At 40.2% G+C, this 14,941-nt stretch overlaps 1 protein-coding gene across 3 annotated transcripts in view; it reads left to right on the top strand.

The window, feature by feature from the left end:
* Positions 1-14,395, top strand: part of LOC127838411 (F-box/LRR-repeat protein 18-like) — a 67,636-nt gene extending 53,241 nt beyond the window's left edge. For 2 of the 3 annotated variants that reach the window (XM_052366144.1, XM_052366143.1), the window contains exons 8-10: positions 2,527-2,662; positions 11,576-11,658; positions 13,808-14,395. In XM_052366144.1, coding sequence (XP_052222104.1) covers positions 2,527-2,662; positions 11,576-11,658; positions 13,808-13,979 — 391 coding nt within the window. In that variant the 3' untranslated portion in view covers positions 13,980-14,395. Of the gene's footprint in view, positions 1-2,526; positions 2,663-9,893; positions 9,969-11,575; positions 11,659-13,807 lie in introns of those variants that run through there. The other variant, XM_052366145.1, reaches the window with a different exon arrangement.
* Positions 14,396-14,941: the final 546 nt, after the last annotated feature.

Here is a 14,941-nt window from a genome sequence, read left to right on the forward strand (position 1 = left end):
TGAGTTTCTTTTGGGCCCGGTTGATTTTTTACAAAGTAACAGGGTTTGGACTTATTTTTAATGTGTGAGTCTACTGACATGACCTTCAGATCAACATCGAGTTTCGTTTTGGTCCATTGAGTTTTTATGAGGTTACGGGCATTGGACTTATCTTTCTTAAATAACACTTTTCGAGAATTTATTGCCAAATACTTTCAGATATTTACCTGAGTTTTGGTGTATCAGTCTATCTGCATTACTTTCAGATCAAAGTTGATTTGTTTTGTTTATTATGTCGAGTTTTGAGACAGAAGTGGAATGAGGGGGCATCTGTGCCCTATGGACACATATCTTGTTGTCCCCTACCGGTGAAACCGGTTTGCGCTCTGTCTGTCTGTCAGTCCGTCACACTTTCCTGTATCCTGCAATAACTTGAAAAGTTCTTCATATTTTTTCATTAAAACTTGAAACATGGATAGATGGCAATATGGAGATTATGCACGTCATTTCATTTTGTTCCTACGTCAAGAATTCTGGTTGCTATGGCAACAAATAGACTAGAAATATTGCTGAAAATGGTGGATCCTGCGATAACTTGAAAAGTTCTTCATATTTTTTCATGAAACTTGAAACATGGATAGATGGCAATATGGAGATTATGCACGTCATTCATTTTGTTCCTACGTCAAGAATTATGGTTGCTATGGAAACAAATAGACTAGAAATATTGCTGAAAATGGAGTTTCACCGGTAGGGGACCATATTACTTGACAATAGTCTTGTTTAAATCATGAACCTGGGGACAAAAATCTTTTCCTCTGTAACCAAAAGACCAAAAGCTGTGATATTTGGTTTGTAACACTGTACTGTGGTACTCTACAAATATTGTACTCATAATGGTCCTGGAGTCAAATATGCCACGGGGTCCAATTTTTCATTGATACTACTTGCTACATATAAATACTTACTGCTTCAGGGTGTAATCAACGCCACTGTGACAATTTCTTTTTTGTGGCCTGTATAGCATGTTTATGAGGTACATTTATGCCCTAACAATTCAACCTGTAAGAGCCATTATATTGTGGCCTGTACAGTACGTTAATGAGAGACACCAATGCCTCAACAATTCAATTACTAAGAGGCCTTGCCTTCTTAAGATTTTCAACAAAGACACCAAGCTCTAGGCCCAGGAAATGGACTTGAGAGCGTTTCAATAAGCCTGACGCTTTCGATGCAATCAGGCTAAAATAAATTGGTTTAAACTAACTTGTTTCTGTAAAAGTCTGTGCACTTGTTTATGTAAGAGCCAGTGTACTTGTTTATGTAAGAGCCCGTGTACTTGTTTCTGTAAGAGTTCATGTACTTGGTTCTGTAAGAGCCCTTGTACTTGTTTCTGTAAGAGCCCATGTACTTGTTTATGTTAGAGCCCTTGTACTTGTTTCTGTAAGAGCCCTTGTACTTGTTTTTGTAAGAGCCCTTGTACTTGTTTCTGTAAGAGTTCTTGTACTTCTTTTTGTAAGAGCCCTTGTACTTGTTTCTATGGGAGCCTGTGTACTTGTTTCTGTAACAGCCTGTGTACTTGTTTCTGTAAGAGCCTTTGTACTTGTTTTTGTAACAGCCCTTGTACTTGTTTTTGTAACAGCCCCTGTACTTGTATCTGTAAGAGCCCTTGTACTTGTTTCTGTTAGAGCTTTTGTACGTGTTTCTGTAAGAGCCCATGTACTTGTTTCTGTTAGAGACCTTGTACTTGTTTCTGTAAGAGCCTTTGTACATGTTTCTGTAAGAGCCCATGTCCCTGTTTCTGTAAGAGTCCTTTTACTAGTTTTCCTAAGAGCCCTTGTAATTGTTTCTGTAAAAGCCCTTGTACTTGTTTCTGTAAGAGCCTTTGTACTTGTTTCTGTTAGAGTCCGTGTACTTGTTTTGTAAGAGCCCTTGTACTTGTTTCTGTAAGAGCCTTTGTACGTGTTTCTGTAAGAGCCCATGTACTTGTTTCTGTAAGAGCCCTTGTACTTGTTTCTGTAAGAGCCCTTGTACTTGTTTCTGTAAGAGCCCAAGAAGTTGTTTCTTTAAGTCTGTGTACTTGTTTCTGTAAGAGTCCTTGTACTTGCTTTTATGAGAGCCCTTGTACTTGTTCCTTTAAGAGCGCATGTACTTGTTTCTGTAAGAGCACATGTACTTGTTTCTGTAAGGGCCCTTGTACTTGTTTCTGTAAGAGTCCCTGTACCTGTTTCTGTAAGAGACCTTTCACTTGTTTTTGTAAGAGCCCTTGTGCTTGTTTCTATAAGAGCCCTTGTACTTGTTTCTGTATGAGCCCTTGAACTTGTTGGTGTAGAGCCCCTGTACTTATTTATGTAAGAGCCGTGTTCTTGTTTCTGTAAGAGCCCTTGTACTTGTTTCTGTAAGAGCCCATGTACTTGTTTCTGTTAGAGCCCTTGTACTTATTTCTATAAGAGCCCCTGTACTTGTTTCTGTAAGAGCCCTTGTACTTGTTTCTGTAAGAGCCCTGCCCTTGTTCTTGTTTCTGTTTAAGCCCTTAACTTGTTCCAGGATTGAGCAGACCCAGATGAGTGTCAATGAGAGGTTCTTACGGTCTTGTCAGGCCTGTCAGAGGCTGGAACGCCTCGTACTGGTTTCTAGAACAGGCAGCGTGGACACTCAATCAGTGGAAAACTTTGTGCATTCGGTAAGACAGTCTGGTGGTGAGTGTCCATTAGTGGTGGGTGCCTTTGACTGGTGAGTGTCTATGACTGGTGAGTGTCCATGAGTGGTGACTGTCTATGACTGGTGAGTGTCTATAACTGGTGAATGTCAGTGTGTGGTGGATGCCTATGACTGGTGAGTATCTATGACTGGTGAGTGTCTATGACTGGTGAGTGTCTATGACTGGTGAGTGTCCATGAGTGGTGAATGTCAGTGTGTGGTGGATGTCTATGACTGGTGAGTGTCTATGAGTGGTGAGTGTCTATGACTGGTGAGTGTCTATGACTGGTGAGTGTCCATGAGTGGTGAATGTCAGTGTGTGGTGGATGTCTATGACTGTTGAGTGTCTATGAGTGGTGAGTGTGTATGACTGGTGAGTGTCCATGAGTGGTGAATGTCAGAGTGTGGTGGTTGCGTATGACTGGTGAGTATCTATGACTGGTGAGTGTCAATGAGTGGTAAATGTCAGTGTGTGGTGAATGTCAGTGTGTGGTGGTTGCGTATGACTGGTGAGTGCCCATGGGTGGTAAATGTCAGTGTGTGGTGAGTGTCAGTGTGTGGTGGATGTCTATGACTAGTGAGTGTCTATGAGTGGTGCATGTCAGTGTGTGGTGAATGTCAGTGTGTGGTGGTTGCGTACGACTAGTGAGTGCCCATGGGTGGTAAATGTCAGTGTGTGGTGGATGTCTATGACTGGTGAGTAAAAGATAGTGGTGAGTGTCTATGACTGGTGAGTGTCTATGACTGGTGGGTATCTATGACTGGTGAGTGTCTATCACTGGTGAGAATCTATGACTGGTGAGTATCTATGATTGGTGAGTTTCTGAGTGTTGAGTGTCTATGACTGGTGAGTGTCTATGACTGGTGAATGTCAGTGTGTGGTGGATGGCTATGACTGGTGAGTGTCTATGAGTGGTGAATGTCAGTGTGTGGTGGATGGCTATGACTGGTGAGTGTCTATGAGTGGTGAGTGTCCATGAGTGGTGAGTATCTATGACTTGTGAGTATCTATGACAGGCGAGTGTCTATGACTGGTGAGTATCTATGAGTGGTGAATGTCAGTGTGTGGTGGATGTCTTTGACTGGTGAGTGTCTATGAGTGGTGAGTGTCCATGAGTGGTGAGTGTCTATGACTGGTGAGTGTCTATGACTGGTGAGTGTCTGTGCATCAATGGGTGGTTGATGTCCATGAGTGGTGGATGTCTATGACTGGTGGATGCCTATGACTGGTGAGTATCTATGACTGGTGAGTGTCTATGACTGATGAATGTCTATGAGTGGTGATTGTCAGTGTGTCGTGGATGTCTATGACTGGTGAGTGTCTATGACTGGTGAGTGTCCATGAGTGGTGAATGTCAGTGTGTGGTGGATGTCTATGACTGGTGAGTGTCTATGAGTGGTGAGTGTCTATGACTGGTGAGTGTCTATGACTGGTTAGTGTCCATGAGTGGTGAATGTCAGTGTGTGGTGGATGTCTATGACTGTTGAGTGTCTATGAGTGGTGAGTGTGTATGACTGGTGAGTGTCCATGAGTGGTGAATGTCAGAGTGTGGTGGTTGCGTATGACTGGTGAGTATCTATGACTGGTGAGTGTCCATGAGTGGTAAATGTCAGTGTGTGGTGAATGTCAGTGTGTGGTGGTTGCGTATGACTGGTGAGTGCCCATGGGTGGTAAATGTCAGTGTGTGGTGAGTGTCAGTGTGTGGTGGATGTCTATGACTAGTGAGTGTCTATGAGTGGTGCATGTCAGTGTGTGGTGAATGTCAGTGTGTGGTGGTTGCGTACGACTGGTGAGTGCCCATGGGTGGTAAATGTCAGTGTGTGGTGGATGTCTATGACTGGTGAGTAAAAGATAGTGGTGAGTGTCTATGACTGGTGAGTGTATATGACTGGTGGGTATCTATGACTGGTGAGTGTCTATCACTGGTGAGAATCTATGACTGGTGAGTATCTATGATTGGTGAGTTTCTGAGTGTTGAGTGTCTATGACTGGTAAGTGTCTATGACTGGTGAATGTCAGTGTGTGGTGGATGGCTATGACTGGTGAGTGTCTATGAGTGGTGAGTGTCCATGAGTGGTGAGTGTCTATGACTGGTGAGTGTCTATGACTGGTGAGTGTCTGTGCATCCATGACTGGTGAGTGTCTATGACTGGTGAATGTCAGTGTGTGGTGGATGGCTATGACTGGTGAGTGTCTATGAGTGGTGAGTGTCCATGAGTGGTGAGTATCTATGACTTGTGAGTATCTATGACAGGCGAGTGTCTATGACTGGTGAGTATCTATGAGTGGTGAATGTCAGTGTGTGGTGGATGTCTTTGACTGGTGAGTGTCTATGAGTGGTGAGTGTCCATGAGTGGTGAGTGTCTATGACTGGTGAGTGTCTATGACTGGTGAGTGTCTGTGCATCAATGGGTGGTTGATGTCCATGAGTGGTGGATGTCTATGACTGGTGGATGCCTATGACTGGTGAGTATCTATGACTGGTGAGTGTCTATGACTGATGAATGTCTATGAGTGGTGATTGTCAGTGTGTCGTGGATGTCTATGACTGGTGAGTGTCTATGACTGGTGAGTGTCTATGACTGGTGAGTGTCCATGAGTGGTGAATGTCAGTGTGTGGTGGATGTCTATGACTGGTGAGTGTCTATGAGTGGTGAGTGTCTATGACTGGTGAGTGTCTATGACTGGTTAGTGTCCATGAGTGGTGAATGTCAGTGTGTGGTGGATGTCTATGACTGTTGAGTGTCTATGAGTGGTGAGTGTGTATGACTGGTGAGTGTCCATGAGTGGTGAATGTCAGAGTGTGGTGGTTGCGTATGACTGGTGAGTATCTATGACTGGTGAGTGTCCATGAGTGGTAAATGTCAGTGTGTGGTGAATGTCAGTGTGTGGTGGTTGCGTATGACTGGTGAGTGCCCATGGGTGGTAAATGTCAGTGTGTGGTGAGTGTCAGTGTGTGGTGGATGTCTATGACTAGTGAGTGTCTATGAGTGGTGCATGTCAGTGTGTGGTGAATGTCAGTGTGTGGTGGTTGCGTACGACTGGTGAGTGCCCATGGGTGGTAAATGTCAGTGTGTGGTGGATGTCTATGGCTGGTGAGTAAAAGATAGTGGTGAGTGTCTATGACTGGTGAGTGTCTATGACTGGTGGGTATCTATGACTGGTGAGTGTCTATCACTGGTGAGAATCTATGACTGGTGAGTATCTATGATTGGTGAGTTTCTGAGTGTTGAGTGTCTATGACTGGTGAGTGTCTATGACTGGTGAATGTCAGTGTGTGGTGGATGGCTATGACTGGTGAGTGTCTATGAGTGGTGAGTGTCCATGAGTGGTGAGTGTCTATGACTGGTGAATGTCTATGACTGGTGAGTGTCTGTGCATCCATGACTGGTGAGTGTCTATGACTGGTGAATGTCAGTGTGTTGTGGATGGCTATGACTGGTGAGTGTCTATGAGTGGTGAGTGTCCATGAGTGGTGAGTATCTATGACTTGTGAGTATCTATGACAGGCGAGTGTCTATGACTGGTGAGTATCTATGAGTGGTGAATGTCAGTGTGTGGTGGATGTCTATGACTGGTGAGTGTCTATGAGTGGTGAGTGTCCATGAGTGGTGAGTGTCTATGACTGGTGAGTGTCTATGACTGGTGAGTGTCTATGCATCCATGGGTGGTTGATGTCCATGAGTGGTGGATGTCTATGACTGGTGGATGCCTATGACTGGTGAGTATCTATGACTGGTGAGTGTCTATGACTGGTTAATGTCTATGAGTGGTGATTGTCAGTGTGTCGTGGATGTCTATGACTGGTGAGTATCTATGACTGGTGAGAGTCTATGACTGGTGAGTATCGTTGACTGGTGAGTATCTATGACAGGTGAATGTCTATGACTGGTGAGTTTCAATGACTGGTGAGTATCTATGACTGGTGAGTGTCTATGACTGGTGAATGTCCATGAGTGGTGAATGTCAGTGTGTGGTGGATGTCTATGACTGGTGAGTATCTATGACGGGTGAGTGTCTATGACTGGTGAGTATCTATGACTGGTGAGTATCTATGACAGGTGAATGTCTATGACTGGTGAGTGTCAATGACTGGTGTGTATCTTTGACTGGTGAGTGTCCATGACTGGTGATTATCTATGACTGGTGAGTGTCCATGACTGGTGAGTATCTATGACTGGTGAGTGGCCATGACTGGTGAGTATCTATGACTGGTGAGTGTCAACAGGCTGTCAAGCGGTCATACTTTTTCCTACTATTTCCTACTTTTTCATCAGGATCCTACTTTTTCCTATTTTTTACCAAATCTTCCTACTATTCCTACTTTTTCATTTTCAATGGAGAATTTTTTTTTAAAGAGTTTATTTAGTAAACTTGCAGGATGAATGAATCTATGGCATGACTGTATCCCTGTTAATGTGCATTCATCTAGATGAGACCTGACAACCCATGCTGACTGTCTGCTAGCACCGCTTCAGGAGCATAAATATTTATTTCTTGTGTAACTTTTAAAATTATTGACAAGTTTTTTTTTGAAGTAACAATAGTGCCTTGTTTACTTCCTTAGCATTTGTACACTGCAGACTTCACTACCTTACACAGTTCCCAGTGATGCAAGAGCTGAGGGAACCCATTGTTTATTCCAGTTTTATTTTGTTTCCATTGACAACAATTTGACCAAACCTTATGCATGTTAACATGATATTGCTGTTTGGAATGTAGAGATATAGAGATACATGTATTGTATGAGTGGTTATGTAATATGGAATTTATTACACAAATTATTGGAAAAAAGATAAAACTGATGCTTTGCCGAGTTTTCATCATTTACAAATATAATGTAATAAATTCTGTATTACATGACAACGGATATGATGTTCTATTGATATCATAGGTACATCATGTTTAGTAATTAAAGATAAATGCACAGAGCCTAAATGCCCTGATACATTTTTATGCTCCCGGTAGGGTGGCATATTGCAGTTGTACTGTCAGTCTGTTTGTCTGTCTGTCTGTGTGTGTGTGTCCGTCTGAAAACTTTAATATGGGCCATAACTTTTGCAATATTGAAGATAGCAACTTGATATTTGGCATGCATGTGTATCTCATGAAGCTGCACATTTTGAGTGGTGAAAGGTGAAGATCATCCTTCAAGGTCAAAAGTTAAAAAATACAATCCAAGGGAAGTAATAAGCTTTAAAAGGGAGATAATTTCTAAACCTGCTAAATGATATATTGAAATTTTATTTCAAAGCTGCGCAATAGTGGGCATTGTGTTTCGGACAAACACAATTCTTGTCTAATGATGCCATAGCTAGTGAGGTAACTTCAAGGTGTTAAAGCGAAGTATTAAAATTATTAAACGGCATTATTACACTCCCGCAAAGTCATCAATAATGTAAAAGCCATTATTTGAAACTGGAATAAACAATGTAGTGCAACTGTTTCATTGCCCATTCAATGCTGTCATAAAAGATGTCAGGTGAGAAGGTCCTATCTCCAGTTGCATAATCTGCTCTGCAATGACCAGTCATTTTGAATGTAACTTAAGTCATTATAACTGCACCCTATTGTCAATTTAAAGGTTTCACAATGTAGCTGTAGCAGAGCATTTACACTGCTTTATATACTAGTATTAATCTTGTACAACAAGTTGGTGTATCACTAAATAAATTTGGTCTTCTGCTTAAGGATATAACATGCACAATATAATTACCATTTTTATATCGATACACAGAAGACCTCTAACCACTTATTTGATGATACACCAAAATGAACAGCATCTAATTACATGTATGCTTCTTTATCAGGGTAGCTTTGCTTGAAACTTAATTATCATAGATACACTTTAAGTGCTAAAATTCCTAGTGGGAAAACAAAGTTTAACCCTTCATGGATGGAGAAGTTGGACAACAGTGGAAAAACACTGGGATCATGGTGCAAGAGAGATACCGGCAATGAGTTTGCAAGATATTGTACTGTCTGAATGAAGTCCATCTTGTAGTAATTCTGGTGCTAATCAACTTATAAGTCATGCAGATGGATAAAAACACAAGGAAAACATGAAATACATGCATGATAATTCACAAAAGCGTTTGTTTGGAAGTGCCCAAAAGCCAAGCAGCTCTCAGGGTTGTGGGGATAAATCTATCTGTATGCAAGTACATCCATCACACAAGGAACAGGTACAAAAGGCTGAAATCTTCTGGGCCCTAAAGGTAGCTTCAAGTGGGTATCCATACAGAACATGTGATGGCACTCCTGCTCTGTTTCAAGCTATGTTTCCTGGACCTGTGTCTAAAAAATAAGTATTATGTATTCCTACTTTTGAGGGAAAAGTTCCTACTTTTTCCTACTTTTTCCTACTTTTCTTGCAAAAGTAGTTCCTATTTTTCCTACTTTTTGAAAAAAGGTCACTTGACAGCCTGTGTCAATGATTGGTGAGTTTCTATGACTGGTGAGTATCTCTGATGAGTGAGTGTCTATGACGGGCGAGTGTCCATGACTGGTGAGTATCTATGACTGGTGAGTGTCCATGACTGGTGAGTATCTATGACTGGTGAGTGTCAATGACTGGTGAATATCTATGACTGGTGTCTATGACTTACATTGTTAAGGTCTGTTTAAAAACATGGCTATCAAGGGGCTGAACTGTTGCCCCATTGGGCTTATCAGAAACCTGTTATAGTAAGTCCCATTTGGGTCTTCATGTAACTTGTTCAAAATGCTCTCTTGACCTCGTAAAAAAATAGTTCAGGTCTGTTGAAAACAGGTCAGTCAGGGAGCTATTGAAAAGTTAAAATGACTCACTTAAGTTAATCTTGTAGTAATTATTTTTTTATTAACTTGTTATTTAAATAAAAAATATTGCTCCTCAGTATACCCTATCTTGCTATATTTAAATGTTAAACTTTAAGCTTAGCTGAAAAAAAATGCTTGGAATTGTAGATAATTGAAGAGAAATATTTCTTAGTTTTTTTACTAATTTCTGGAATGTTTTTTGTTGAACTTATGGGTAATACTGGTAATCATTTGTAGCCTGAATGTCGTAAGAGCAAGTCCACCCAAACTTAACCGAATCGCCTTGTTATGCATGTGTGTATTTCTAGGTACGTAGTATGTTCCTGATCATGTTGTTGACAGACATGTGTGTATTTCTAGGTACATAGTCTGTGCCTTATCATGTTGTTGACAGACATGTGTGTATTTCTAGGCTTGTGGTCTGTTCCTGATCATGTTGTTGACAGACATGTGTGTATTTCTAGGTACGTGATCTGTTCCTGATCACGTTGTTGACAGACATGTGTGTATTTCTAGGCTGGTGGTCTTTTCCTGATCATGTTGTTGACAGACATGTGTGTATTTCCAGGTCCGTAGTCTGTTCCTGATCATGTTGTTGACAGACATGTGTGTATTTCTAGGTACGTAGTCTGTTCCTGATCATGTTGTTGACAGACATGTGTGTATTTCTAGGCTTGTGGTTTGTTCCTGATCATGTTGTTGACAGACATATGTGTATTTCTAAGAACATAGTCTGCTCCTGATCGTGTTGTTGACAGACATGTGTGTATTTCTATGCTCGTGGTCTGTTCCTGATCATGTTGTTGACAGATATGTGTGTATTTCAAAGTACGTGGTCTGTTTCTGATCGTGTTGTTGACAGACATGTGTGTATTTCTAGGTACCTGGTCTGTTCCTGATCATGTTGTTGACGGACATGTGTGTATTTCTAGGCTTGTAGTCTTTTCCGGATCATGTTGTTGACAGACATGTGTGTATTTCTAGGTACGTGGTCTGTTTCTGATCATGTTGTTGACAGACATGTGTGTTTTTTTAGGTACGTAGTCTGTTCCTGATCATGTTGTTGACGGACATGTGTGTATTTCTAGGTACGTAGTCTGTTCCTGATCATGTTGTTGACAGACATGTGTGTATTTCTAGGTACGTAGTCTGTTCCTGATCATGTTGTTGACAGACATGTGTGTATTTCTAGGTTCGTGGTCTGTTTCTGATCATGTTGTTGTCAGACATGTGTGTATTTCTAGGTTCGTGGTCTGCTCCTGATCATGTTGTTGTCAGACATGTGTGTATTTCTAGGCTTGTAGTCTTTTCCTGATCATGTTGTTGACAGACATGTGTGTATTTCTAGGTACGTGGTCTGTTCCTGATCATGTTGTTGACAGACATGTGTGTATTTCTAGGTACGTGGTCTGTTCCTGATTATGTTGTTAACAGACATGTGTGTATTTCTAGGTATGTGGTCTGTTTTGTTGACAGACATGTGTGTATTTCTAGGCTCGTGGTCGGTTTCTGATCATGTTGTTGACAGACATGTGTGTATTTGTAGGTACGTAGTCTGTTTTGTTGACAGACATGTGTGTATTTCTAGGTACATAGTCTGTTCCTGATCATGTTGACCGAAATGTGTGTATTTCTAGGCTCGTGGTCTGTTCCTGATCATGGTGTTGACAGACATGTGTGTATTTCTAGGTACATAATCTGTTCCTGATCATGTTGTTGACAGACATGTGTATTCATAGGTACGTAGTCTGTTCCTGATCATGTTGACAGACGTGTGTATTTCTAGGTATGTAGTCTGTTCCTGATCGTGTTGTTGACAGACATGTGTGTATTTTTAGGCTCGTGGTCTCTTCCTGATCATGTTGTTGACAGACGTGTGTATTTCTAGGTACGTAGTCTGTTTCTGATCGTGTTATTGACAGACATGTGTGTATTTCTAGGCTCGTGGTCTCTTCCTGATCATGTTGTTGACAGACGTGTGTATTTCTAGGTATGTAGTCTGTTCCCGATCGTGTTGTTGACAGACATGTGTGTATATCTAGGTACGTAGTCTGTTCCTGATCGTGTTGTTGACAGACATGTGTGTATTTCTAGGCTTGTGGTCTGTTCCTGATCGTGTTGTTGACAGATATGACACTGAAAAACAGTGACCTGCTCCAGGCTACTCTCCAGAGGGGGTAAGTTGGTTACAGTGAAAAACATGGCCGCAAGGGGCGGGGAAGTTTTCAGTATATAGATATAGTAAAACCGTGTTAATAATCTTCAAGTCATATTTATAGCGATATCTTCAAGAAACTTGGCCGGAAGATTTGTTCATATAAAATCTTTGCTGAGTTCTAAAGTAGTATTAGTCTATTGAAAATCATGGCCACAAGTGGGACGGGACAGTTTTGGCTATAAGTAAACCTTGTAACGCTCAGATCAAAGTGTCACTTTTTTGGTCCAATCTTCATGAAACCATTTGTCCTATCTCGACCAAAGTTGAAACTGGGTCATGTGAAGTGAAAAACTAGGTCACAAGGTCAAATTGAAGAAGAAGCTTGACGTCACATTTTATAGTCAAATAGCTGTTATTGGAATTGCTCCGTATCTATTAATAATTCACAAGTTACATTTGAACGTTGTTAAGACAGCCTCTATTGCAGGAGAGACATCCAACTACTGGCTTACTGAGTTGTTCCTTATTTATTAATCTAATGTTTTAAAATGTACATGTACGTTCTTAGTTTGCCATAATAGTGTGCCTTGAAATCAAATACGTCTGTTTGTTAACTACATTAAATCCTCTGAAGTCCACCTTCTCAGAATAGTGTAACTCTTTAGACATCTTTTGATATTGTATTGCATGGTAAAATGATCCTTCGTTACAGAGTGTTTCAAAACCATGTCCCTGTGTTTATCATTGGTTATGCCCAAAGGGTTACATTTTTTGACAGTACCAACTTGCTCCATACTTCAACATGTGGTGTCTGTGTGTGGTAGGGTGGGGGGTATCCTTCGTAACTTTGGTATTTAGGATTTTTCTGTGTTATCTTAGTTTGTTTACTTTTGTGTCTAGAAGCTTTGTGGCTGCATAATTGAATATGTACACAGCAGTTATTACTTATGAATATTCCCAATAAACACAATTCATCTGACACTTCATCTTTTTACAACATTTGGATTTGTGTTTGTGGTGTGTGTCGTCAACTTTTCGCTTGTTACCACTAGCAGCAAATGTTTTGATTTAATCTTGATGAAACTTGTTAAGAATGTCAATCTTGACAACATGATCTGTGTCAATAGGGGTTAGAAAACTAGACCCCCTGGTCAAAGGTAGCAAAAACCTTGTTACCACTCTCGGAGTCACATTTGTAACTCTTGATGGAAAATTATCAGATTGCTTACCTGACAATGCTTAGGATTTTTTTTAACAAAATTAATATGAAAAGCTAAGTCCTAATAATAGAAAAAAATGAATAAACACTAAATGGCTCATTTGTGACTTATTAATATGAAACCTAATCTTAATTTTTTCTTCGCCTTGGTCTTATAGGATGCACATACATAAGTCAGTGCTCCGACTCAACTTAGAGTGTTTTCTAAAATTTAAACATGCATGTTATCATCATATTAAATTAAGTGTTCACAAAAGACTTGTTTGAGTTTTTGAGTTCGGTCTTAGCTTAATTAGGAATATGTGTATATATTCCCTAATCTGAGATGTGAGATTGTTTGTGAGCTGACCGACATTTTTAATTAAATGGTAAATCAAATCGTATCCTATGCATTGAGCTTAAAAAAGGTGAGAAATGTTTAAACAAGGTTACACGATATCAAAACTAAAGTAATCAGGTGAAATGTTTAACAATTATTGTTTTGGAGAACTTTGGAAAAGGCTTTTGGGCCATCATGTCTCTCTTGTATAGAAAAATATCACTGGAAAAAGTGACATCTATCTTGTACCCATTGTTTTTATGCTTCCGAAAATTTTTGGGGAGCATATAGTTGCCAGTTTGTCCTTACTTCCTTCCGTCACACTTTCCGTCACACTTGTGTTACAGTTTCTCATAGCGCCTTCAATATTTTACCGATCTCATACATATTTGGCATGTAGGTACCTTGCATGGACCTCTACCTTTTGATGAGCTTTGAGGTCACTGGGGTCAAGGTCACAGAGGCTAATAATAGATTTTCTCAAGGTCACACTTTGGTTACAGTTTCTCATAGCGCCTTCATAAGGGGAGCATCCATCGTTTTCAACCATACTTGTTTTTAACTTACTTATACAAGTATTGTGATACATATTTTTTGTTTTAAACTAATGATGTGTGTGTTGTTGTTCAGGTATGAGTGCAGCAGACCTGGGTTTCTTGCGCTGGTGGCCCCGCTGTCCCACGACAAGGCTAACCAGGCCCTCCAGCGCCTTCCCCTAATACATCTTGTGGGCATAACAAAGCTGGCCTCAACTGTAGCAACCCGACCTTTTGATGGTGATGTTAGACCTCAAAACAAGTAGCTACCAGACCTTCAGCCAAATAGCCACCGGTCCTTTGCATAGAACTGTCAAGAGGTGTCAAAATGAGTTAATATAAGTGACAGTAATGTAAACAAGAACTAGCTGAATGCAGATTTCTGATTTCACAATCAACTGTATGGGCATTGTTTTGTTGGCTTTTGTTACAATGCATGCAACTGTTAAAACTGTCGCCGTTAAAGATAAAACATGTTTGAGTGTAAACAATACAAGCATGCTTTCGAACCATGGGTATGGCGTGACATTGTACATTGGTGCATAATTTTCGCGCGCTTTTGTCGGGACAAAGGAAATACACGACGCTAGAATTTGTAAACGTCTCGTTAACATTAAACAATCGGGAGTGTGTTTCGGATTACAAATTATTATTCTCATTTGGGAATAAAACAAAACATTTATATTTTTTTTATATTTACAATGATTTCAATATTAATTTTGATAAAACCCTTTACGCGGCGAAAAAATGTTATTGAAAAATTGCCCGATCAGGCAAGAAAACAACCATTTTCATATACATTGGCAAAACGTGTCTGGGCATCACACAACTCATCCAAGGAATAACTTAAATAACTGAATCCAATCTTAAAACAATTATCTTAAATTTGACCGTAGCGATTTTTTAAAAATGTGGTTCGTCAGATATTCAAGCCCAAAGTTGAGCAACTTTTAGCATCTATCAACTTTTTCCGCGCTTGCCTGTTTTGAACACAAACTTGCCAGAAGGAGCAAGTCGTCGTGGTTACATTATTCAATATCTTGCCCGTTTTGAATTTGATTTTCCTGTTGTTATTGTTCCTAATTAAAACAGATGATAACAATCCAGAGGCTTTGGGAAATGAATCTTGTGCAAAACACAATAACGTATATACTTAATTTAATATAATGTATATATATATATATATATATATATATATATATATATATATATATATATATATATATAT

The sequence above is a fragment of the Dreissena polymorpha genome, chromosome 7 (genome assembly GCF_020536995.1).
Source record: "Dreissena polymorpha isolate Duluth1 chromosome 7, UMN_Dpol_1.0, whole genome shotgun sequence".
NCBI classification, from domain to species: Eukaryota; Metazoa; Mollusca; class Bivalvia; order Myida; family Dreissenidae; genus Dreissena; species Dreissena polymorpha.